This window comes from Terrapene carolina, unplaced genomic scaffold, assembly GCF_002925995.2.
Source record: "Terrapene carolina triunguis isolate 2854851 unplaced genomic scaffold, T_m_triunguis-2.0 Scaffold66, whole genome shotgun sequence".
Lineage (NCBI taxonomy): Eukaryota > Metazoa > Chordata > Testudines > Emydidae > Terrapene > Terrapene triunguis.
Genome location: NW_020664417.1, coordinates 96,752,489 through 96,777,774, shown reverse-complemented (window position 1 = coordinate 96,777,774; position 25,286 = coordinate 96,752,489). Strand labels below are relative to the sequence as shown.

Sequence of the window (25,286 nt, the reverse complement as noted above, 5' to 3'; positions counted from 1 at the left end):
CACAATTCCTCGGGGGGGAAGAGGGGGGGTGTTGAACTTTGGTTGGGATTTACAACATCTTGGGGAAAGCCCAGGATTCAGCAGCAGGGCTCACGGCAGAAAGGGGAAACTGACCAATTCTCAGGGAGTTTCAGGCTGTTGTTTTCCAGCTGACTTTGCCCTTTGAGCAGGCGCCAGCAGTGACCAGCACGGGCTATGGGTGGTGCGGGTGGATGACAGTGGTCGCTGTTGCTGTACAAGTGAAGGCTTCTCGCAGGATGACCCATCGCAGCCTGTCCTGGGAGGGCTCCTCAGTTTTCCCCCTGCTGCTCTTGTACTAGGGGAGGCAAAGAAAATATATTGCATCAGTCCGGCAAAAACTAAAGCAAATACCTGTGAAACTGGCTGTCCCAGAGACGAGCCCAAGCCAGCTGCCTCACAAACGGTGTTTGATTGATGGCCAAATGGCACTCTCCTGGTCTTGGGGTGGGCTATGTAGGACAAGGAGTGGGCTTGGCGCTTGGAGATGGGGTGCACATACTGAATATACAGGGTGGGCCTGATGCAAAGCCCAGTGGAAAGTCTCATTGACTTAACGGGCTTTGGATGAGGCCCTGAATCAGCTGCCGCTCCATTGAAGTCAATGGGACTCCAGTATAACATCCTTGTGAGAGAGGAGTCCGGCTCTGACTGTAGGCCCTGTAGCCCCGTTACGGGAGCAGAAGCACTTACAGTAGGAGGGAGATTGACGTCAACGGGAGCAAGATCAGTGGCAAAGCTCCCAGTCATATGAAGAGGAGCAACCTTAGCCACCGTCATCTCTGTCTGTAGAGCCAGGACGGCGCGGGAGGGGGCATTGCTTCCCAGCCACCGTCCGTAAGCGAGGGCTTCAGCTGGGCGCGTTATTGCATTCCAGTCTTAACAATGGACGAGACCATTGCAAGCTTGATTTCTCGCTTTGCTGCCCGTTTGTAATGGTGCAATTGTGTCCCTGCTCGGGTCTCCAGGTGCCGATCGTTAATCCGCCCCCGGCAGCGGAGTGGGCAATAACAGGTGCTGCTTGAGGGCGCAAAGGGCTGAGGCTGTGTGCGCAGAGCAGCATGCAGACACCAGAGAGTAGGACTCGGCTAGAACGTTGGCGTGGCAGCGCCTGCCAGTTCTGCTGCTGTTAGACCTGGCGCCGTTCCCAGGCGAGGGCTTGTTTTCCCTCCCCGGTGCCTGCCGTTACAGTCAGTGCAGTTCCACAGGCAAACATTCTGTGCACCGGGGGCGGGAGGGGGTGTCTGTGTCTAATTTGCATGCCCAGTTGTTGGCCTGTTGGAGCCATACCTGGGCCACATAGGTCTGCAAATGCCTAGTTTGTGTGTGAAGGCTGAATTACGTGTGTACAAAATTAGGCCCTGTTTCTGTCATTTTAAATTAGCTGGGCCTGTTCCTCCACTGGCGTAAAGCAGAGTAACTCCCTTGACTTGAATGGAGCTGGCCACCCGCCTACTCCTGCGAAGGGCCGAGCACCCTGAATCCCCGTCAGTCAGTGTGAGGGGCTGAGTGCCCTAAACCCTCAGAGTTAAGCTTCTTCATGAGTTAAGGGATGGTGGGGGCCTGTGTGACCCAGGGCAAACCCTCTTGCTGGGCCTCAGTTTCCTCATAAATTAAACCAGGATCACCATCCTTCCCTACCTCGCAGGGATGAATTTATTCCTGTTCACAAAGGGCTCTGAGCTCCTTGGGTGGAAGGGAAAAGTGCTGAGCAGTTACAAATATTTTTAATAGATTTCAGACCAACTTTACATGTAATTTTTCAGGCCATCATGTAACGAGAATTTTCAGGGAACTGTAGCTGCACTCCGAATGGGATGAGCCCCAGGACCTGTTAGATCTCCTCCATTACTATGGGTGAAATTCTGGTTCAAATGAAGTTGATGGCAAAACTCCCACTGAATTCAGTGGGGCCAGGATTTCCCCCTATCATTCTAAAGGGCCCCAATCAGCCTTTGAGAATGTTCACACCCCTGATGTTCACCTGTGTTCCCATTGATGCCATCCAGAGGACCCTTCTACCCGCTCAATGCATACCTGAGATTCCTACTGATGCCCAACAAGAGCAGAACAGACCGATTGCAGATTTACATGTTCTGCAGGCTTGAAACATTCCCTAAATAATGAGTGATCTAATCAGATCAATAGTACACCTCTTGAAAGCTCCTTCAGGGTATGTCTCCACAGCAAAGAAAATCCCACTGCTGGCCTGTGCCAGCTGACTTGGGCTCTGGGGGGTTCAGGCTGTGGGGCTGCTTCATTGCTATGTAGAATTCTGGGCTTGGGCTGGAGTCCGGACCCTGTGCGGGTCCCAGAAGTCTACACAGCAATGAAACAGCCGAGTCCCATGAGCCAGAGTTGGCTGGCACAGCCACAGGTGTCTAGCTGCTGTGAAGATATACCCTAGGTGTGTCCCAGAGTAGGGAGGCCAACAATCCATGCATTAAAAAGCCCCTAAATACATATTTATCCAGTGTTCTGTGGCATCCCAGATCTTTGCAGTAAAGGGAGGGGGGTGTTTTAAGACCTCCCTTAATGTCCATTGTACGCCATTGAGGCGGGTGTGTGAGATGATTCTGGGCCAGAACCTGAGCTACTGTAAATCGGTGTCGCTCCACTGAAGTCGGAGCTAGACCAGCTGAGGATCTGGCGATGTTTAAGTGACATTAAGGCTGTGACAGGAATCAGCCAGTGCAAAGGGAAATTAAAGAAAAAGCTGAACCTTGAACACTCCACGGCCCCTTCCTTAACTGGCTCTGATTTCTATGCAAATTAGCCAGACACTTTAACAAGCCAGACAGCAAAGTCACCGTTTCTGCAGGGTGACTGTGCTGCGAATTGCTCTTTATGTATGACACCCGCCCGTGTGTTGCCATTACAAAAGGGTGGCTGAGGGGCCCATTTGAGGTTACTTATCCCATGAATCCTGTAGGGTCCCTTCCTTTCCCTGAGTCTCCACCAGAACTGTTGGGGTTGGGTGATAAACAGACTCATTCTGCTGGACGCGCTGCCGATTTTAGGAACCACAGAGCCACTTAAGGACAGGGGAGGGTGTTGTGCAGAGAGTTTCCACCTTACAGGCGGAAGATGCCTGTTCCCAACCCTCTGGTCGTGTGTCATGACCATTCTTCCTGCAGCTACGTCACCTTGGATTGGGATCTACTCAGATCTCTTGAACTATGCAGCTGTGAGCCCGCCATTCCTTCGGTGGGAGAGCCGCACCAAATACCCGAGGTGCGCTTGGAAGTTAGGCTGGTGATTCAGTAAAGGGCATTCTTCCCTCCCAGGTCAGCACTGAGCTAATGCCCCAGCGAGCTGCCGGAGGTGCCTCTTGCAGGTGAGTTGCCAAGCAGAAGGTTCTGATCCTTAATGACTCCATTGAAGTCAGTAGGGCAGATCTTTGGCTGGTGAGCATCAGCATAACTTCATTGCCACAGAGCCCCGGACCTATGTTAGCTGAAGATTTAGCTCAAATGAGTCACACTCGTATAAGGGAGGGAAGAATCAGACCCTTTATTTCTTTGTGTGTTTGGTTTTCTTCCATGATTTTGCTTCTGTTGCTTTAAGACGTCACACCTGGGTTGCTTTGGCTCGTCTCCAGAGCAGCAGGTGTGTAATGGCTTCACAGCCATACGGGAAAGGATTAGAGATAAAAACTGCGCAACTAGCTATGCCCAGTACTGCTTAGTTTCCACCAATCGACTGACCGGCGATCAACCACATCGCTGCAAACAGACAAGCAAACAATAGCGTTGCTAGCGTAAAACTGTAGGAAAATCACTGACGGTTTTCTGTGTGTGAAGTGCTTATTAACTGAAATAGGAACCGAATCACATACTATATGCTGCTAAGTTATACAGAGACAAGTGTACTTGGATGTAAATAACGGTCTAGTTCTGTATATATGATTATTAAACAAAACAAAAAAAGAAACTTCTGTGACTTCTATGTGGGTGCCTGGGATTGGCAATATGAGCAGAAGTCATTTTCAAGAGCGAAGTTCTGGACTACAGGCCTGATCCTACAAGGTGCTCAGCATCCTCAAATCCCCATTAACTCCAGTAGGAATGGGAGGTGTTCTCCATCTCCCTGGATCACATCCCTTGCTGTCCTGTTTATCTGTGTTCCTTCTGCCCATTGATAGTCCTGTGGGGAACCTGAGATGTTGACGTCCTGTTGTTGCTTTGGCGCGAGCCTTCCACAAAGCCCACCTAGGCAAGGCCATGAAGCTCCCTCCATTCTTCTTCTGAGACTTGGATGCTCAGAAGAAATGCCCAAATCAGGATAGCCTCATAGGAAACCCACTGTTGAACAGTGCCACCAGCCCTATTACCCCATCTACCTGACTTCAATGGCCGTGAACATGGCTAATGATCCAGTATGCTCCAGGATTTCCTTCTGCTGATGGCACTTTATAGCTTGTTTGAGATGATGAGCCCAGGGCCATCATGACCAAAGGCCAAGTTAGGGTGTTTGAATTACGGGTTTGGAGTGGTTTCCTTCATTATTTCCTTCATTATTCCTTCAATAATTCCTGGGATTATTTAGTCTGCAGAAGAGAAGAATGAGGGGGGATTTGATAGGTGCCTTCAACTACCTGAAAGGGGGTTCCAAAGAGGATGGATCTAGACTGTTCTCAGTGGTGGCAGATGACAGAACAAGGAGTAATGGTCTCAAGTTGCAGGTTTAGGTTGGATATTAGGAAAAACTTTTTCACTAGGAGGGTGGTGAAGCACTGGAATGGGTTACCTAGGGAGGTGGTGGAATCTCCATCCTTAAAGGTTTTTAAGGTCGGGCTTGACAAAGCCCTGGCTGGGATGATTTAGTTGGGGATTGGTCCTGCTATGAGCGGGGGGTTGGACTAGATGACCTCCTGAGGTCCCTTCCAACCCTCATATTCTATGATTCTATGTTTCTATAATTTCAAATGGTAGACGATGCTAGGGCATTGGGTGTGGGCTTGCAGAGGAGAATCTGTCCACTGGGAAAGGGCTCAGAGTCTATTAAGGAAATAAGCATTGATCAAAATTTCCTCTACACTGGGGAGAGGGAGTTGAGAGATCTTGGTTCTTTTCCCAATTCTAGTGCTGACTTGGGCAAGTCTCTTCATCTCTCTGTCTCTGTTTCCCCAGAAACTTCACCTGCAAAAGCACATTGAGATCCTTTGATTTCAGGGGCTGTATGAGTGCAGGGTTATAGAACTGGTCTACGCCAAATGAAGGGTGCCATTTAACTCCCACGGACTCCGTGGACTTCAGTAGGAGGTGGATTGGGAATCTAAACAACTCTGTTTATCGTAGGCTAACAGCTAGCAGCAGCACTGGGTCCTGTGAGTGTCACTTTATCTCTGTCCCTAATAGCTCCTTAATGCCCAGGTTATTAGGGAATAAAAGATTTCAGAGGCAAAACCTGAAGTCAGACTCCTTTATTCATGACCCCTGCTTGGCATGTCTGGATAGACTCAGCCCATCTTAACTCAGGAGTGAGAGATGCTCCCATCGCTGAGCCCGAACTCGGGCTCCATAAAGGAAAAATTGCAGCATGTAGTGAAATGAGACTCATAGGTTTTCCCTTCGTGTATTTCTCTGCCGACCTAGTTATTCTCATCAGCCCTAGGAAGCACAGTTGAGTGATTAACGACTGGGACTGGCAGTAAGGAGATCTGGATTCAGTTCCCAACATGGCTGCTGACTTGCTAAATGATCTTGGGCAAGTCCTGGCATGTCTCTGTGCCTCCGTTTCCCCAGCTGTAGAATGGGGATAATAATCCTTCCGTGTCTCAGAATGGTGTCCATTCTTTACTGTTTGTAAGATGCTCTGAGATCTCCAGCTGAAAGGGGTTGGAAAAATAGACCTATTTTTGAAAGTGCTATGGGAGAACAAAGAGAACAGCCTTTCCCCCCTGCCCCCTTGTGCCCCTCGCCTCAAAGGAGAGAACTTATTAAATGTCCCTCACAAAGAATAAACTTCCTATAGGTAGTAACGTCTCACTGATTGAGGTGGGGCTCAAGGCCACAACAGGCCATGGGTTGGCACCAGGGGCATGCCAGTGTGCTCTGTAGTGATCAGGCTAATGTGTGTGAACTACTGCCCACTGCTGGATGGAATTTGAACTGCTCAACTCCGTTATAGGACCTATGCTGTTCGCACCCCGTGGCGAGAGGCCATTAGCTCAAGCAGTGAGGAACTGAGCTGCTGGGGTGGGTTTCGGCAGCCAGGATGTGCAGCACAGTGACAACAGTGAAAGCCTGGTTAGCCCCAGATTTGATACAGTGCGAAGAATTCTCCTGTTTTTACCCCTGTAGCTTAAGACATAAAAATCCATGCACATGACCACTTATGCCCCTCCAGGACATTTGCGACCAGGGCCCTTCTCCAAACACCATGGAAGTTGCCCCTGCACATTGCCTGGGACCGTGCAAGCACCCCTGAGAGATGTTGCACCAAGGAGCCATCGCTCCATTTCCCCTTCCCTTTGGAACTCCTAGCAACTGGCTTGGCAAGCCAGCCGGAGTCAGCCCCTGGCAGGGTGAGTCTCAGTGCCTGCTGGACAGGGGATCGCAGAAGGGCCTGGATCTTCCACTATTAAGGAAATATTGCCCATCTTTTCTTAGGAACCACCTTCTGTTAGTAATCAGCTGCCTTTGGCAGCTCCTTTGCCATGAAATTATTAGCAGGATCTGCTCTTATCATCCCCATCTGTGTTTAGAGCTTGACCTATGCTAGCTACCAGCCAATTCAGGATTGCCTCTCTGGGAGCTATGCTTGTCACTTGGTTTCCAGCACATTTATTGATCCCCATGATTTCCCTGTCCAGTGTGCGCAGATATTTCTTGGAACAACTTGTGCTAGCCAATAACATGCTCCGGACTAGCTCCCAAGTAATCTAGTTCTCATGCTCTGCCTATATTTGCCTAGCATGCGCAATTGTCGCATGGCTTGTCACTGCATTAGTTGGGGGGCTCAAAACAGTGTTACAACTGCAGCCAGCTGGCGGCAACCATGCTGGAAAACAGTTCCAAACCTAGCAACAAGCCGCAGTGCGGACTCAGCCTCAGCAACACCTCATACATGCCGCAGAGCAGCAAGTGAGGGAGGGATCCCTTAGAACTTCATTTGCCAGCTGTTACATATATACACAGCTGTTGCCACACCGCCTCACAGGTCCCACAGATCACTCTTGGTCTGAGTAGAAGAGGGAAACAATGATAGTCATGGCTCCTGCAGTGTGGGAACTATTAACAAATGCCAGCTTGTTAATGGAGACCTCCCTTAGCAGATCAAACGGAATACAGGGTTCCGGAGCTAAGTTAGACACATGGCAGTTTATTGGAGCCATTGGGGGTATGGATGAAATTGGTAGGTGAGTCTGTTTGTTTAGATCATAAATCCTTGAATAATATTCAAAGAGATTATCATAAAATCCGTAGCTTGGCTCAGTGTCAGGCAAGGCGCCTGAAGAGCAAGGATCGTACTTTTCTGGATTTGAATGGTTATTTTCTCAGAAGAAATCAATCTTGGCTTTCCCTTACAAAGATACATTGGCCCAAGCCCTGGTTCAAACTCCATCTGAGTAAGTGGGAGTCTTTCCATTGCCTTCCCTGGGCTGTGAATCAGGCCCCTAGTATGCATGATCATGTCTCCCTCTAGGGGCTGGCCCCTGCAACTATAACAGCTTTCTACTTCTTGACAGAAGGAGTCCTTTAACTCAGGTGTAGGGCTTGTGTTTATGGCATTGAAGGTATCAGTTTGATCCCCACTGGCAACCATTGTGTCTGTATGTTTACAGGCTACATTCAGATCCAAACAGAGACCGGGGCAACTCTGAATTTTGGACTGGGATCCAAACTTGGTCAGAATCCAAGTATGGGCAGGTTGGATCCAGAGTATCATTTTGGGCCCATCTCTTAGGAAGACACTGTATTTCTCTAGTCTATCGGCATGGTACCTTGGCTCCTTTCGGATGACTGAAGGGACAAAACCACATGGGCAGATCTACCCCACTGGTGCAAAATGCCACACCCTAGTAGTGTGCTGCGCAAACCAAATGCCTATGCAGTTTCTTACCATGTGATGGTGGAGTCAGGTTCTGAGCTGGAACCTCTGAAGGGCGTTTTCATTTGCACTGCCTCAGATCTTCTCAAACTCTGACATTTGCTCTTCTAAAAGCTCTGAAGTGGGAGCACCCAAGCATGGGGGACCCTGACAAGTGACCTGACAGGAGTGTGTCCAACCTGCCTTTACATTTACATTGGGTTTTTTAAATCAAAGCTAAATTCCCACAGCTTAGTTGCTTGACTCTGTCTTGTGTCTGTTTCTTTACAGGAACCATGAGCCAGATCCTCAGCTGCTGGCAATCCACGTAGCTCTCTTGACTTCAGTGGAGAGATGCCAATTTAGACCAGCTGAGGATCTGGCCTAACATGTTGTCTGGGTTCACCAGCAATAAAAACCCGGCAGCTGAACAGGTTGGAGCCTGGCCCTGCCGGCGGTAGGGGTTGGGTTAGCCGCAGGCGGCTTTGTTGGAATCCGCATAGACCCGCAGGCAGCACGTGGGATGGCCCTACTGTAAACATAAGTCCTGACCTTGTGTGTTGTGTTTCTTAAAGTCTCCCTCGCTGTCTGCTCTTAGGGTATGTCTACACTACAGGATTAATCCGAATTTAGATAATTCGAATTTAGGAAACAGGTTGTATAAATTCGATTGTGCGCGGCCACACTAAGCACCTTAATTCGGTTTTAAACCACATTAATTCGGTGGTGTGCGGCCACACTACCCCATTAACTTAAACACAGTAATTCGGTGGTGTGCGTCCACACTAACCCTAATTCGAATTAACAAAATCGATTTAGGCTCTACTCCGTTCGTCGAGGTGGAGTACAGAAATCGATTTAAAGGGCCCTTTAATTCGAATTAACTGGCTCTGTAGTGTGGACGGGTGAAGGGTTAATTCGGATTAAGGCAGCTAAATCCGAATTAAAGTCCTAGTGTAGACCAGGCCCTACTGTGAATTCAAACCAGAAGTTAAACTGTTCCCCTGTGTTCCACGTTGACTGTTGATGGGTCTCTCTGAACTCGGTCTAGCAAGACTTGGAAAAAACATCCTCGAAAACAAATACTTTCAAAAGAATAAGTATTAATTAAAACAGACCTAGGTGTGGCTCATGTCCCCATTCAGACACTGTCGCATTAACTGTGCCTCTGGTAAATGTCTTTAAAGAAAAGAAATTTTTAAAAAAATTGACTTATTGTACAGCAAAGATGTATCCATTTAGAAACCTATTGTTAAACCTCTAGCACATTTCACAATCAACAACTAGTCTATTGTACATCTCCATCGGGTTATAACATTGTGAAGAGTCGCTGCCTTTTGGATTTTCTACAGTGTACATATATAGATATGTCCATATAGAGATAGGTGTATATATATATATGTAAAGATCTATATGTATACGTATCTCTAGCTATCTCTCTATATCGATATCTGACTGTGAAGGATTTTTATTCCATCAAAATAAAATGGAGAAAGGCCCCTTTTAAGAATCTCCATTTCTGGCTGGTCTGTATTTTCGTCGATGGAAAGGGGCAGTGGGAGCGAATGCGCAGAAGTACTCGGCGTTCAGACCTCGGCGGCTGTGTCTGGGGTGGGAGAAGATCACAGAGGTTTTAAAAACAAACCACAAAAGAAAGAAACTCTCACCTCAGCTCGGGGCTGTGAGCTTGGGGCAGCCTGGGTTTTGCTGGCTTTCATTCAATGAATGGATTTGTCACAGTAATAGAAGGGGGCCTTCATGCACTGGGTGGGAGAGTATATTAACCATTTGGTTACTGGATAGTCCTTAAGGGATTTTCAAAGCACAACTGGGTGGTAGGCACCCAATTCCCATTGAAAGCCGAGCCCCTAACTCCCATTTGTGTCTGTGCATCCAGCTATCCCGTCCTTCCCTGATTGACAGATAGGGGCACTGTAGCAAGGAGGAGGCTCATCCAGGCCAGGTAGAGCTAATCCTAATCAGGCCTAGCTCCACTTTCTGCCCCAGCTGGCAGGTCTGATGTGCGCCTCCATCCTTGTTTCTGAGGCTGACCACCCGGCCGGGAGGGAAGCAGCAAGCTAAGGCTGCTGGACACTGGTAATGTCTCAGCAGGACGGTCAAGGCAAAAAAGGGGACAGGTAGTGAGGGGCCAAAGTCACTGGATTTGACACCAAGGGATTAACAAAGTGATCATTGTTCCTCTGTTCCACCTGAGAGCCTGAGAATGGAGCTGCGAGCACTGGGAGGGTCCTGGAATGTTTGTTCTGGAGAGGTTCCCGCCTGCTATTTATTTCAATAGGGTTATTTATTAGCTTCTTCATTCCTTTCCCACCTTTGCTACACTCCAGCCAGGCTCCAAGAGAGCCCCACGCCTCAATGCATGTTTCTGTCTGACAGCTGTTACAAGCAACCTCCTGCCATCACTGCCCTTGGGGAGAAAGGACCCCCCCCTCCCTTTTTAGTGTGATTACGGCTGTGGGTGGGCGCAGGGCCAGGCCTGCGTGGATCCAACTGCAGGATCAGGACCTTAATGAGATTCCCTGCTGTCTGCGTGAGGGAGGGAGAACAACTGTACAGGTAAATGCAATGGTAAAACCCCCAAATTTGCCCAGCAGACCAAAGGGCAGGAGTTGGACCTGAACTTGCTTGTAACTCCTTGAGTGACATTGACTAGGTCTTAAGCTGATGGGATTCCAGCAATAAAACAGCGGGAGGGGAGGGGATCAGATGAATGGGCTGCTTAACCTGCCACCGTCAGTTTGCTGCTGCATTGCCTGACGCCCCACCTATTCTGGACAGGCTTTGAGGAGGTGATTTTCAATCCCCTGAATGTCTTTGAAATCCCACCCCACCCCCAGCTGCCAGAAGTCCTGTTCTGCTCAGCTGGAGCTGGAGGGAGCCCAGTGCTTGAACACAGAATGAACGCTGGTTGTTCCAGAGGCTGAATAGAAACTCCAGGGTGCAGCTTGTCATGTCAGTGTCCTGGCCTCTGCCTTACACTGTCCTATCTGCCCCAGCTCCGGAAACATGGGCTTGTGAGCATATGATGAATAACAATGCGCTGGGAGAGGCTAGGTTGTGGTAAGGGATAAGTCACTAAAGCCGACAGGTTCTTGCACCCCGGCTACTGCTGTGGTTCAGCCATGACACTCAGGCAAGAACTTCCAAATCCCAATACACGGAGATGAGCAAGAGTGATGAGGGGTTTCCCAGAGTCGCCTGGAGGAACCATCAAATATTCTTGCTCTACCCAGGGAGCTAGCAGAGGGCTCTCTCGCCTCAGCCCACTTGCCACCATTGCTGTCTGGGTAATCAACAGGGCAGGCAGCATGAAGAGGTATCAGGGGATCGCAACCATCTTGGTCTTCCTCTACTGCTAAATGGAAGGTGGATCCTGACTAGATCCCAAGTAGGTGGGAAAGGGATCCCTGTACAGAAAAGGTTGAGTACCACTGAACTTCTGTTGGTTCTTATAACAACAGCACAAGACGCTGCTCTACTGTGTGTCATAAGCCAATACTGCTGATGGTGACCCTCCTTTATTTCAAGTGGTAGGGGCCTGTGCTCATGGAGCTGAGGTCTGTCCCCAGTTCTGCATGGCTGGGGTGTGCAGCATCATGAAAATGCAAAGTCCCAGGTGGGCACAGCGTTTACAGCATGAAGCAACACTCACATAAATGAATGGCGTGCATCAAACGAAGCAATTAGAACAAATGGGAACCAGAGCACTAGACGGGGTGACAGAAATCCCTGAATTCGAACACTGACTCTAACGCATAGGGAAGGGGAGCACAGGATGGGGGGCTGGAACAGAGAGGGTCAGAGGGACGGGGAGCACAGGCTTGGGGAGTTGGATCTCTGAGGGTTGGGGGAAGAACACAAGTTGGGAGGTCAGATCGGTGAAGGTCGGGGGAGGAACACAGGTTGGGGGGGTCAGCTTGGTGAGAGTTGGGGAGGAGCACAGGATGGGGGTGTTGGATCGGTGAGGGTCAGGGGAGGAGCACAGGATGGGGGGTTGGATCCATGAGGTTTGGAGGAGGAGCACAGGATGGAGGGGTTGGATCGGTGAGGGTTGGGGAAGGAACACATGATGGGGGTTGGATCGGTGAAGGTCAGGGGAGGTTGGGGAGCACAGGCGGGGGTGTCAGATCAGCGAGGGTCAGGGGAGGAGCATAGGATGGGGGAGGAACACAGGATGGGGGTGTTGGATCAGTGAGGGTCAGGGAGGAACACATGATGGGGGGTGGATCAGTGAATGTCGGGGGTTGGGGAGCACAGGCGGGGAGGTCAGATCAGTGAGGGTTGGGGGAGGAGCACAGGATGGGGGGGTGGATCGGTGAGGGTTGGGGGAGGAACACAGGATGGGGGCGTGAATTGGTGAGGCTCAGAGGAGGAGCACAGGATGGGGGTGGATCAGTGAATGTCAGAGGAGGTTGGGGAGCAGAGGCAGGGGGGTCAGATCAGTGAAGGTCGGGAGGCAGGGGGAGTGGATCGGTGAAGATCGGGGAAATTGGGGAGCACAGGCCTGGGGGCTGGATTGAAGAGGGTTAGAGGGACAGGGAGCACAGGTCGTGGGGGACCTTATCGGGGAGGGTCACAAGTCTCCCTGAAATGAATTTGAAATGTTGGTCCATTTGCCCGCCCTGTGTTCTGGAACACGACTGGGGAAATCTCACACACACACAGAGGAAGCTGGGATTCACACCCAATAGTAGATCCCTTATCTTGCCTGTGGGCTGGCACACTCATTCATCCACACAAAGGTGGTTCATTACAACACACACACACAAGAGCAGGTCTGATCCCCCCGATACCCGCTCCTGGCTCACATACACCTGTTGGGAAGTCACACGGTAAGTGAATGGGTGACATGTAACACCGAATTCCCAGCGACCTGAGCACTTCAGCCATCGTCCAGTTGGTCATGTTACAGCTGCTCTCTACCATAGTTATTTCACATGGCAGTGGGTGAATTGCTCTGCTCAAGATCCCCTTCTGCCCCACTGCTCAGGGGGCTGCTGCCGAGCTGACTGTATACTGGGAACAGTGAGGCCTGAAGTTGCTATTTCTATTTAAAACCCCAAAGTCCCTGGCGCGGTCTGACAGCCTCAGACCCAGCACGAGCCGCAGTTAGACTTTTCCTCCTGGCCTTGCCGCTGGACGAGGCAACTGCTGCACAAGGCTAATGCGGCCTGTCCTAGCCCCAGAAAAGGCAACACATCTGTCTGGAGCGGCTGGTTTCCCCTACGGCTGTAGTTGTTGCAGGTTATGACTGTCAGATGGATGTCCAGGGCTCCCCCATAGCTGCAGATTAATACAGGAATATACCCTGTGATCAGTGACTTATACTAGCCACACATCAATGAAGCAACATTACATAGGAGCTTTAATAACATTTTTTGACCTCATACAATGGTGGAACGACGTGTGACACTGTGTGGTAGTGCCATGATGCTGGCATGACCCCAGGTAGCAGGGGTGTGACACCATGCGGCACTGGCATGATACTGGCATGCCCCTAGGTGGCAGAAACGTTACACTATGTAGCACTAGCGTGATGCCAGTGTTAGCCCAGATGGTGGGTAATTTTGTCAAGTGTCCGTTGCGCAACATGGTGGTGCCGATCCCTGGCGTTACCCCACAGGGCTGAGGCGTGACAAAGCATGGCAATGGCGTGGCACTGGCATGTTGTTGTTAGCATGAGGCTGGCGTGATCCCAGCTGGCAAGGGCATGACATCAGGTGGCATTGGCATGACAATAGATGGCAAGGGTGTGACATCAGGTGGCGTTGGCATGACAACAGGTGGCAAGGGCGTGACATCAGGTGGCATTGGCATGACAACAGGTGGCAAGGGCGTGACATCGGGTGGCGTTGGCATGACAACTGGTGGCAGGGGCGTGACCCCCGTTGGCGCTGATGCCCCCAGCCAGGCGCGCGGCGCGGTCTCTGCCCAGGGGCCGGGCACAAGCGCAGGCCCCGCGGAGGGGGTGGGCGGGGCCGAGTCGGCCGTGCGGGGAGCGAGCGCCCTCTGGCGGGCCCACGCCGACGCCGCAGGCACAGCGCTTCCCATTACAGGCGCGGCCTGGCCCCGCTCGCCTCCCGTCGCGGCGGAAGTGCGTAGGGGTCAGGTGACCGGAAGCGTTCGGCGGCGACGGGGCAGGGTGATTCCAGGCAGAAGGGCGAGACCCGGCAACGGAGACAGCGAGCGGCGCGGCCCCGGTGAGTGCGGGCAGAGAACCCGGCCCGGGGAGAGGCCCGGACCCCCACTGCCGCCTGCCCCCCGCGAGGGGCCGGTCCCCGTCTCGCGCCCCCTGCCCCGGGCGCGCGCCCCGCGAGTGTCCCTGTCACCGCCCGCCGGGCCCTTCTCGGCCCCCCCGCGTGCGCGGGCGGACACACGCCTCCCGCCAGCGCGTGCACGGTGCGGGGGCGGGCGTGCCCCGCACACACGTTACACGCCTGTCGTGCCCTGCCTCCTGAACGGGCGCGTGGCGTGTGTGTGTGTGTGCCCGGCATGTGTGCGCTGCTGCTGCTGCTCCCCGTGTGTTGCGTGTGCACTGGGCCGGGGCAGGCGTGCCTCGCGCGCGCGCACACACTCACACATTGCACAGGTGCTGCTGCCGCCTCCGGCGTGTTGCCTGTGCCCCGTGCATGTGCAGACAGATGTCCTGGCCAGGCGGTGCACACGTTTTAATGCCCCTCTCGCTCAGGCAGGCCACGCAGTTTCCGGCGTGTGTCCTTCATGCCTGGTCGCCTGCTCATGCTGCCTTCTGTAGGGTGGGTCAGGTGCTCCTGGGGTCGCAGGGTGACCAGATGTCCCGATTTTATAGGGACAGTCCCGATTTTGGGGTCTTTTTCTTATATAGGCTCCTATTACCCCCCCCCCACCCCCTGTCCCGATTTTTCACACTTGCTGTCTGGTCATCCTAGGTGACCCCACGCAGTGCCAATCTCAAGCTTTTCTACCCAAAGTATAGCCTGCAAATTCCCTCATGTGTCTGCCTTGTTCAACACCAGGTGGCAGCAGGCACCTGTATCTAATCCTCCATGATTCCTGGGTGTGAAATACACCCTGGAGCTCTCACCCCTCCAAATACTCTGAATTCACAATTGGAGCAGCTCTGCTGAGCGCAGGTGCTTTTTTTAGTCATTCCTTTGTCCTTAACACACTTTACAGGCCTTAGCTATACTCTTAACCAAACCTGAATCCCATATAAAATATGCAATTTCACACCTAATTTTAACATTTGGGTCCAAATTTCCTGGTATTTGTTGGAAGATAATATCTTCCCTTCCATTTTTAATTTATGGGGCTAGCATAGTGTATAATACATAACTTATTTGATACATAGCAGTGAGACTGTGATGGGAAATGTACTCCAAGGGGGAATGACACAAAGATTTCTTAATGTTAGTTATCAAGTGTACATTTGTAATTTTTGAGTGTCCAAAAGTGCATTAGATGCTTCAGACTCCAGGAGAGGTACAGTTCCTGTCCCGTAGAACATATAGCCCTAGGCTCCTGTTCTGCACAATTGGAACCATTTTGTCATCCTTGGTGCTCCACAAGGGTCCACCCGTCCAGATCCACGTGCAGGATTGGAGCCTGTATTAGGCATGACCCACAAAATGAGGGTCAGAAGGAAGGGGCTGAGGAAGGATAAGATGGACAATGTCATCTCTTGGGACTTCCATAAGACATGCATGCAGCTTGAGGGGTCCAGTTATGTTTGCTTTTTAACTTGCTTCTCATACGTGACACGGCAGAAGTGAATTTCCAGGAGGGATTTGAATGGAGAGAAGAGGGGATGTTGGCAGCCTATTTACACATGGAGAAGAGCATAGGAAAGAGTACAAAGGTGTGAGAGCAGGAAGGAACAAAGGGCATTGAGGCTGGCATGTGTCATTGGTGGTGGGAAGAGGGACCTATAAAAGAAAATACATTTGGAGGAGGAAATGAAGGACTAGCTTGAAAGTTCATCTGGCACGTCGTTGGGATTCGAAGATGGGAGTAACATAGATTAAGTGATGAGCAAGAAAGGTTCTAAAGTGTCTTTCTCTCAAGACTTGGCATTTCTTGTCCACTGTCCCTCCCCCTCCTCTTTCTTTCTCTTCTCCATGTTCTTCTGTTGACTCTCAGGAGGGCTAGTTCCATGGATTTGAAATCAAGGGACCGGTGAATAAACTCTTAACTCTACATAGCACTTCCCAACGCACTTCTGATTTGTTTTACAAAGCTTCATACCAAACCATTCTAACAGGGTTCTTAGCATGATTCTGGTGAGCTCTGTAACCCTGGGCACATCACTGACTGGCTCTGTGACTCACTTTCCTCTGGGCAAAATGGGGATAACCATCTCATAGGAATGTTTTGAAGGTTAGTTCACTAATGGTAGCAAAGTGCTTTGAGATCCTTGGCTAGAAGAGCAAAGTAGATTCATTTATTTTTAATCGATGGCACCCCTTGCATCAATGAATGTGTGTGTTCTATTAGTGGAATAATTAATATAGAGCACATAGAATAGACCAAAAAATAGACTGTAAAGAAACCTGCGTATCTTGCACTTAAAGTGGTCTGACAGTCAACGACTAGCTTATATTGGGCCACAAAGGTCACCTAATTCAAGCTCCAGCAGACTTCTGGAAGAGGAGGTGGTTTCAGAGATGGGTGGGCCTTTACTGCGAAGGTGCTTCCCAGTATACATGCTAACTACTCAGGCTACGCCCTGGGGCCAGATTTTGGGCCTTACACAAATCATACTTCTACCATTCCAGGCTATCTATCTGGAGACCTGGGAGGATGGCTCTGTGTCAGTTACGCTCAACGCCAGGTTGCCCTGACAACCCTAAGAGCTAAAAATGTTTTTGTTTTTAAAGGAAATCTTGGGTTCTGCAGGCATTGATAGGGAAGGCCAGAGAGAAGATTCCTACCTGCTGTTGACAGTGGATTTGCTGTGGCCTGCATTGTGCCAATATGTAATGGCTATTTGCTTTATTTTTATTGTACGTGTACTGGGAGGTGGGGTTTTTTGTTTTGTTTTGTTTTGTTTTATCAGAGCATCTGATAGATTAGAGGGATTGGGTGGCATTCTCGCACATAGGATGAGCTGTTGCTTTCTGCAGCATTAGCCGAAGTCCCAAGCACAATGCCTTGCTGTGATTCGGAGCCGTCAAGACTGAAGAAACCATTATGATCTCATCTGATCTTCTCTTGGGCTACCAAAGGCATGAATTGCTGTGAGGAGGCTGGTGTTGGGTCCAGCACTGACATCTAATTTTGTGCTGTGCTGACATGGATAAAAACACTGCTGTTGCCCTAACCTATGCGGTTTAGACACAGATAAGGCATCAGACAGGAGTAGCTGCAAATGAGTTTTATCTACCCTTTAATATTTTTTTAAAAATAAAATGTCTTCTTTTCTAGCAATCTTTTCCTTAATTCTTTCTCTAGAATCTCTTTTTTCTTGCTTTGATTTCTCACATGATAACCATTTCCCTTCTTCTTTTGCTTTCTCCTCTGGTCTCGATCTCTTCACCCAAGTTGTTTTTTCACCTTTTTGCACTCTCCTGTTCTAGACCTCCTCCTGCCACCTCCATGTTGCCATTCTTCCAGCGACAGAAAACGTGAATGAGGCACCCTATGCAACATGGCTAGGAAAAGTAGGATAAATGATAAATGAAGCACTGTGAGAGGGCACTACTGGTCTATTTTTTTTATTGCTGCTACGCTGGGGAATTCTGCATAAAACTCAGCTAAGCATTTACTAGGCTTTTCTTCTTCTTCTTCTTGTCATGGGGTGTGACATGCTTGTCCTCAGTCAGGAAGCTCTATTTGTATGCAGAGTCATAAAGGCATCCATAACAGCTTACTGTCCCTGTGGCCGGAGGCCTTTGTGCAGAGGAGCACAGAAGCGAATACATGTTGCTGTTGTAGTGTCTTCACCGAGCTTTGGCTTCCCTAATTACTTGGCATCCTGCAGTTCCAACACATGCTTCTTCTAAGTAATGAAAGAAAGAGAGTGAGCTTTTAAGGAAGTTGAAAATGCTAGAAGATGGCTGTCTAATACCTCCTCAGGGTTAGCCACACAAGGCGGGGGAAGTATATATTAACAGAGCAGTGACCTAGTGCTGTAACTAATCACCATCTGACTCATCCTAAAGAGACTAAATTGGCTGCTTACCCAGGATGGCTACACTAGATTTTTGTTTTGGCAATTTTCCCATCGTTGCCTTCCATCTGCAGTAGCAGTGGTGAGAGCACTCTTCTAGCCAAGGCCCCGGGTGGTGACTAGCGTTTTAAGCACTACGTCATCCAAACCTGTAGAAAACTTCCCCAGGCCTAAAGAATGGAACTCTCTTTGGTATCCTTACAGTTCTTCTGAGTACTAATTTTCAGTGTGTGATAGTGTAACAGCAGCTTGTGACTTTGGGGGGTTTCTCTCATGCTTTTCTTCCCTAACAGTGTTAACAGTCACTAACAGCAGCCATTTACTTTTGTTTTGGTGGTAGGGTGCCAATCCTTCTGGCAAGCTAGTGCCACTCCAGCTTTCATTCTGTGTACCACTTCATAAGAGAGACACCCTCTCCTGTATCCACCTCCCCTCCCAATACCCCAGCCTTACCTTATGTAGTCTCAGAATACTTCCATCTGTGGAGCAATGCTTGTCCTTGGGCCTCATTTTCAGAACTACTGGGGTTCTGGCTGGTGCTTCTTAATAGAACTGAGTCATTTGAAACACAATCTAATGGAATTATTAGAGCTTTGATGACACAGAGTTATAAAAATGTTAAAGGGACACTGTCAGCTTGAAATCTAATCAATTTTAAAAATCAGTTAAAAGTACCTTAGGTTCTTTCACAAACTGAAGAAACGGAAATGTTTCCCCTAACGTGAGAGCCATTTTATAAGTTACTTGTAACAGTTGCATTGCCAATCCTATCAATTCCATAATGCATCAGGTCTTCCATTTTGCAAAATAACTTGGGTCATTGATCTTGGGTAGAGTTTGCGTGTGGTAGTTTTGGACAGTACTCTCAGCTGCTGACTTGCAGGAAAACACCTGATACTCAGTAATTCTTTGTGAACCATGTGGGAAACCAGGACTCTCTCATACCATCTAACGTACTATAGTGTTAAAGGTTATGTTTTTAAAAAATGCATCATGATAGATGGAAGCCACTCATTCTTCATCTGCCCTTTTTTCAGTACCTGGAGACAATTCTGAGCCCAGTAAGTTGTGATCCATGGCTACAGTGATAACATGCCGAAGATTTCCAGGAGGAGTTCGCAGCATGATTGCATTTTCAACTACAACCAAGTGCGGGACCAAGATGAGAATTCCTAGTAGAAAACAAAAGGAGGATGAGAGCCCTGAAGTGAGTGACACAGATGCTAAAGCTGCGGCTTCTATCAGATTGCTGAACCTTCCGGAGTACAGAGTACTTTATAATCCATCGGCCTACACAGGAACCAAAACCGCATCCCATCAGAATGCTGCTAGAAACTGTGAAGATAGTGAAGGGCCACTTGGAAATGAATTCTCCAGCCTCAGTGCTAAGCAGTTTCAGAATACGTACCGCGTCACCTGTTCTCGAAGCCGGTCAAGCACAAAACACACCTTGCTGGATCTGGAGTTCCATAAAACTCTTTCCACACAGGCCAGCTCAGTACCTCCAGCCACGCTGGAGCCCAAGGAAGACAAATTGCTAGACGCTGATGTGGAGACCTTTGACTCTATGAAAGAGCCCAGAATGTTTCAGAAGCACAGACCCGAATACCGATCTCTAAGTTATGACAAGTCCGAGACCTTGCAGGTCCTTCCTCCAGAAGAAGGTGACTTGATATTACATCAAGTAACTGTACTTAAGAGTGGCCTGATCCCAGGAACCATTGTGGAATATTTTTGCAAGCTGAGCTGTTTGCCAGTGGAGCAGCATGTGCTGGTGATATCCAATATTAAGTTTAAGATGCTGTGTCGTTACGGAGTTGAAAACATCCAGCTGTTTAGCATCTCAGAACTCACTGACATTTTAAAGGCCTTTATCCGTTTAGGCATTCCACCAACCGACTCCATGCTGAGTGTGTATGAGACTGAATTTTGCCATCGAGTCTGGGACATGAGCCTGGATCAGCTACTGCTGGTGGCTGACCTGTTGCGCTGCTTGGGATGCAGTGTGCCTCACTATTTACAGATCTCCTTCAGTTATATTAACTTGCATTGGCAAGACCTCACCTTGCCTCAGCTGGTTCAGTTGATTTATATCATAGGTGAAGGCCGAAGCGTGCCCCAAGATTTAATGCAGAAGTTGGAGACGTTAGTGTTGAAGTACTTGAATTCCTTCAACTTGGAGGAAGTGGGCACCATTTCCTTGGGGTTCTTCAAGTCCAAGAGTGCCTTTTCTGAGCATCTCATGAGAAAAATTGGAGACAAGGTGTCAGGCCACTTGGCAGACATGAGCAATTATGCTTTAGTGAATGTACTTAAGATGTTCCGCTATACTCATGTCATTCATTTAGAATTCTTGAAGCAACTTGGGAAAGTCGTTCCTCCTCGGATTGGTACTATAGGCATCCAGGGTGTCATGCACATAACTCTTGCCTGTTCAGCCTTGCATTACCTCGATGAAGGGATTATGAATGCAGTAGCCTTTTTGGTGCCTTCCAGGGTGATGTATTGCCGTAGCAAAGATGTTGCTAAATTCTTGTGGTCATTCGGATGCCTGAATTATGAGCCGCCTAATGCAGAGAGGTTTTACTCCAGCCTCATAGAGCAGATGTACAGAAAGATGTATGAATTTGAGAAGTTCCCACAACATTTCCTCACCTGTTTGTTGGCTCTGGCATTTGCTGGGCACTTCCCAGATGACCTGATAGATTACGCTCTGAGTGCTGAATTTATTCAGTTAACCAGGGAGAATAAATTTGCTCTTGAAAAGGACCTGTTCACTCTTGGTGGCAGTGTAGAGATCGAGTGTCCAGATTACAAAGGTAATCGCCTTACGCCGCAGTTTCAGCAAGAGGTTACTGAGATGCTGTGGAATTCTGTGCAGAAGGAATTCTGCGTAAAGCCGGAAGTGACAGAAGCTGTCTCTGTACTTGAGGTAATGTTAGGTGGACCCCAGTATGTCAAAAACCACATGATTTTGCCTCACACTAGATCAAATGATATAGAGGTCCACTTGGGCAAAGACCGAAAGCCGTTACCTTTTAACTTAGAAGCTGCCGCAGCAGCTAAAGGAGAACTGCAAGACATTGGAGTCGGTCTCAAATATAACTTAAAGAATCAGCTGCTGAAGGGGAAGTCCAGTGGCAAGTCACTTGTGGGCAATAAAACTCAGATAGAGACTTGTAGCCAGAAGGAGGCAGTAGAACAGAAGCAGGCTCCACCCATTAGGAATCATTCTGCATTTTCATATGAGGTTCCTCTGACTGACACCATTTTGAATGTCTTGACCAAACCAAAGACCTCTCGTGAAAATCGTCTCTCCCAGCTAAGGCCGCTGCCCAGAGACGTGAAGCTAGCCATTCAGGTGTCAAACAAGAGCCACTATTGTTATTGTTCTAAACAGTTGTTGGGATTGCACAGCTTGAAAAGGAGGCAGCTACAGAAACTGGGATATGTGGTAGTCGAGGTGCCCTTTTGGGAATGGGTTCCTTTGCTCAGACGGACCTATTCAGAGAAACTGAGCTACCTGCGTCACAAGGTGTTCGACTCGGTTCTTTAAGAATGACAGTGTCATCAAAAAGCTGTTTGACAAATTAATGCCTGAATCAAGTTCTGAAGGGGAATCTGCCTGGCTATACAGAGTGAAATAGCCATACAGATGCTTCTGTCTGTTGTTTCTCATCACTGTTTAAAATGGTCCCTCTCTTAAAGTAACTTACTTTGGTGGCTGCTTTGCAGGCAGAGCATGTAGGCAGAGACTTGACAACCATGTTAGCAGGTTCATCCTGTTGCCTCATCTACGGCTGTAAATTCCAAGCTTGTTCAGCTGTGTAAGGAGATCCCAGAATGATTCTATTAAAAATAAAATCTCTGGTAATATACTTTTTTATCCACAACATCTTTTCCCTTCAAGCAAGAGCCGGTGGGTTTGGTTGCTCAGTGTGTGAAAACCAGCCCCTCTTTCAGGGTGATGTATCAATGCAGTCAGGACACCTGGAGAAGAATTGGTGAATTCTAAATTGTGCACGTGCCCCCTGCTACAGACACCTCTTGCCCATGGGTACCTACCACACTGGTCTGGGTGTCGGGGAAATGGGCTTCCCTGTGCCTTGGCTCCTTCCAGTGCTTCTAGTTTGCGGATGTATGGGAAGGATTCCAGGGCTTCCCCTTTCTTGGGCTTATATCGAAAGTGAGGGAGCTGGTGAGTGGTATGGGGCTGGGTTGACAGCATGAGTGCTGGAGAGGAGGGGGATGGGTGTGGGGAGGGACTGTGCTCTGTTGGCCATTGGTTTCTCATGCATGTGTGCACACACAAAAAGCCTTAGAGGGAACATAGGTCTTGGATCACTCTCAGTGGAGAGGCATTCACCTTACACAGCTCCCAATTACATTGGTACTAATTAGCCGTGTTGATGGCAGCCTGACTCTCACAGGTAAAGGCTGAACGGCCTAGAAATCCAACTATCCATCTTAAGTGGTTCCTCCAAGTTGGGGGTGAATCACATAGACCAGGCAGTGTGGCAGAAGCTTGTACTGCTGCTGTCTAGCATATCTATTCTGTAGATTAAAAGAGAGTTTTAGTCGTCACCTGCTTAGTTGATATACTTATTGCATCACATCTAAAATTAGATGGTAAAATCTTTGGGGGCAGGGAATAGGTCTTTGCTCTATAAAGGTCCTAGCACATTTTGGAGCATTATGTAAATTATCTTATTTTATACCATGTTTTATTTCGGATCCCATTCTAATAAACCATGCTAGTAGCGGAAAGCCTGTGCTGTCGCTTGGGTGTAATTGTTAAAGTTATGTGAGTAAATATGGGGGCTCTTATTTCCACGTACTGTGATGCAATGTTGCCCTTTGTACATGTGCCCCAAATTTTGTGCCCAGAGTTGCCCCCTGACCAGAGGCAGAACCATCTTTTTGTTAGTCCCACTTCCTGTCATCAGCTGTCACGGTCCAACCACCACCGAACCCTTGGACTCCAGCATTCCATCTGGTTCTCACAGGGCCCAGGTCTGATTGAACCTTGCAACATGCTACACAACATGAGCTTTCAGCTGTGCTTATTGCTGTTACCATGTCTTCCCGCTGACTCCGCAGATATTCTAGGCCTCCGAGTGACCGTCCTGGAAGAAGTATTAATTTGTGTGGGTGGCGAATGAGGGTTGTGTGCTGAGGGGAGTGTCTGTTTGGGGTTACTGTGCATGCCAGTTGAATTGAGTGGGTGGTTGTGTTGACTGGGGCATTGTGCTGGGAGATCTGCGTGGGTGGTAGTTTGGGTGTGTGACGGGTTGGATCACAGAAACCCCCTTGGGAGCTGCCACCCGATGTGCAAAGACTACCCCTGCTCCTGTTTTCCCTGCCAGCTCAGGACTCCAGCACCCTGTCTTGCTGGGGCATACACTCCTGTCTGCTCCAACAAAGACCCAGGGTCTGAATCACTTGCCCCAAAGCTGCAAGTTTACCTGAAAACAGCTCACAGAAGTGTGCTTGTCTTTAGCACTCAGATGCCCAACTCCCAATGGGGTCTAAACCCAAATAAATCCGTTTTACCCTGCATAAAGCTTATGCAGGGCAAACTCATAAATTGTTCGCCCTCTATAACACTGATAGAGAGATATGCACAGTTGTTTGCTCCCCCAGGTATTAATACATACTCTGAGTAAATTACTAAATAAAAAGTGATTTTATTAAATACAGAAAATAGGATTTAAGTGGTTCCAAGTAGTAACAGACAGAACAAAGTAAGTCACCAAGCAAAATAAAATAAAATGTGCAAATCTATGTCTAATCAAACTAAACACAGATAAGTTCCTCACCACTTCCCGAATGCTCCCTTTTACAGGCTAATCTCCTTTTAGCCTGGGTCCAGCAATCACTCACACCCCCTGTAGTTACTATCATTTGTTTCAGTTTCCTTCAAGTATCCTGGGGGGGTGGAGAGGCTCCTTCTTTAGCCAGCTGAAGAGAAAATGGAGGGGTCTCCCACGGGTTTAAATAGACTCTCTCTTGTGGGTGGAGACCCTCCTCCTCCCTCCTATGCAAAGTCCAGCTCCAAGATGGAGTTCTGGAGTCACCTGGGCAAGTCACATGTCCCTGCATGACTCAGTCTTTACAGGCCGAAGCCATTGTCCACATGGTATCTTGCATGTCTCCAGGAAGACTTCTTATGTGGATTGGAGCATTCCAAGATGCATTGTTCTCCAAGTGTTTCCTGATCAGGTACTTAACCTGGCGAATTCCTTCCTAAAGAAGCTGACCAAATGCCTCCCAAAGCTTACTTAGAAACCAAGCAAGCATACAGCCCATATTCTTAACCTCAAGTAGAAAATGATATATATATATATATATATGTACAAATAGGATGAACAGATATAGTAGACCATGACCTTTACGGAGATATATTACATGGCACAGGCAGCACAAAACATATTCCAGTTATGTCATACATACATTATAAGCACCCCCTCCCCATAAAGCCTTATGGGGTACACTGTCACAGGGTGCTCCGCTGTGGCAGTTAGACCAGGCAGTCCATCATCTCTTCAGTCTGTCTCCTACAACCAATGAACTGTTGCTTGCAAAGTAGCTGTCGTGTAAAGGTGGTAATTAGTTGAAGTACCTTTGATATCCCAATGGTCTAGGACTCTTGATATAGCATAGATACGTGCCTTACTGTGGCGGTACACCAAACAGGTGTAATTCATAAAGTCAAAAAGGCTGAGAACTTAACATTTGGATGGCAGCAGCCCATAAATCCCAGCGATAAGAATATAATGCCATACTGGGTCAGATCAAAGGTCCATCTAGCCCAGCATCCTGTCTTCTGACAGTGGCCAATGCCAGGTGCCCCAGAGGGAATGAACAGAACAGGTAATCATCAAGTGATCTATCCCCTGTCGCCCATTCCCAGCTTCTGGCAAACAGAGGCTAGGGACACCATCCCTGCCCATCCTGGCTAATAGCCATTGATGGACCTATCCTCCATGAATTTATCTAGTTCCTTTTTGAACCCTGTTACAGTCTTGGCCTTCACAACATCCTCTGGCAAGGAGTTCCACGGGTT

General features: G+C 48.8%; 3 protein-coding genes across 4 annotated transcripts in view; all 3 read left to right on the top strand.

Annotated features, from left to right (window-relative positions):
* The first annotated feature begins 13,783 nt into the window (after positions 1-13,783).
* On the top strand, positions 13,784-17,683 carry LOC113406030 (serine, glycine and glutamine-rich protein-like). Its single transcript, XM_026648145.1, has 2 exons — positions 13,784-14,273; positions 17,628-17,683. The coding sequence occupies exons 1-2, from the start codon at positions 13,784-13,786 to the stop codon at positions 17,681-17,683; spliced, it is 546 nt and encodes a 181-aa protein (XP_026503930.1).
* FASTKD5 (FAST kinase domains 5) lies at positions 14,187-22,056 on the top strand. Its single transcript, XM_024193790.1, has 2 exons — positions 14,187-14,273; positions 19,258-22,056. The coding sequence occupies exon 2, from the start codon at positions 19,296-19,298 to the stop codon at positions 21,774-21,776; it is 2,481 nt and encodes an 826-aa protein (XP_024049558.1). The 5' UTR covers positions 14,187-14,273; positions 19,258-19,295; the 3' UTR covers positions 21,777-22,056.
* Positions 14,200-25,286, top strand: part of UBOX5 (U-box domain containing 5) — a 31,077-nt gene continuing 19,990 nt past the window's right edge. For both annotated transcript variants that reach the window (XM_024193792.1, XM_024193791.1), the window contains exon 1: positions 14,200-14,273. The gene's annotated coding sequence lies outside the window, so the exon portion shown is untranslated. The remainder of the gene's footprint in view (positions 14,274-25,286) is intronic.

Bases quoted from the DNA above. Each gene is read 5' to 3' on its own strand.
- FASTKD5 (XM_024193790.1), top strand. From the start codon at position 19,296: ATGGCTACAGTGATAACATGCCGAAGATTTCCAGGAGGAGTTCGCAGC.
- LOC113406030 (XM_026648145.1), top strand. From the start codon at position 13,784: ATGACATCAGGTGGCATTGGCATGACAATAGATGGCAAGGGTGTGACA. The intron at 14,274-17,627 runs GTGAGTGCGGGC...CTCCTGTTCTAG, and splicing joins CAGCGAGCGGCGCGGCCCCG to ACCTCCTCCTGCCACCTCCA.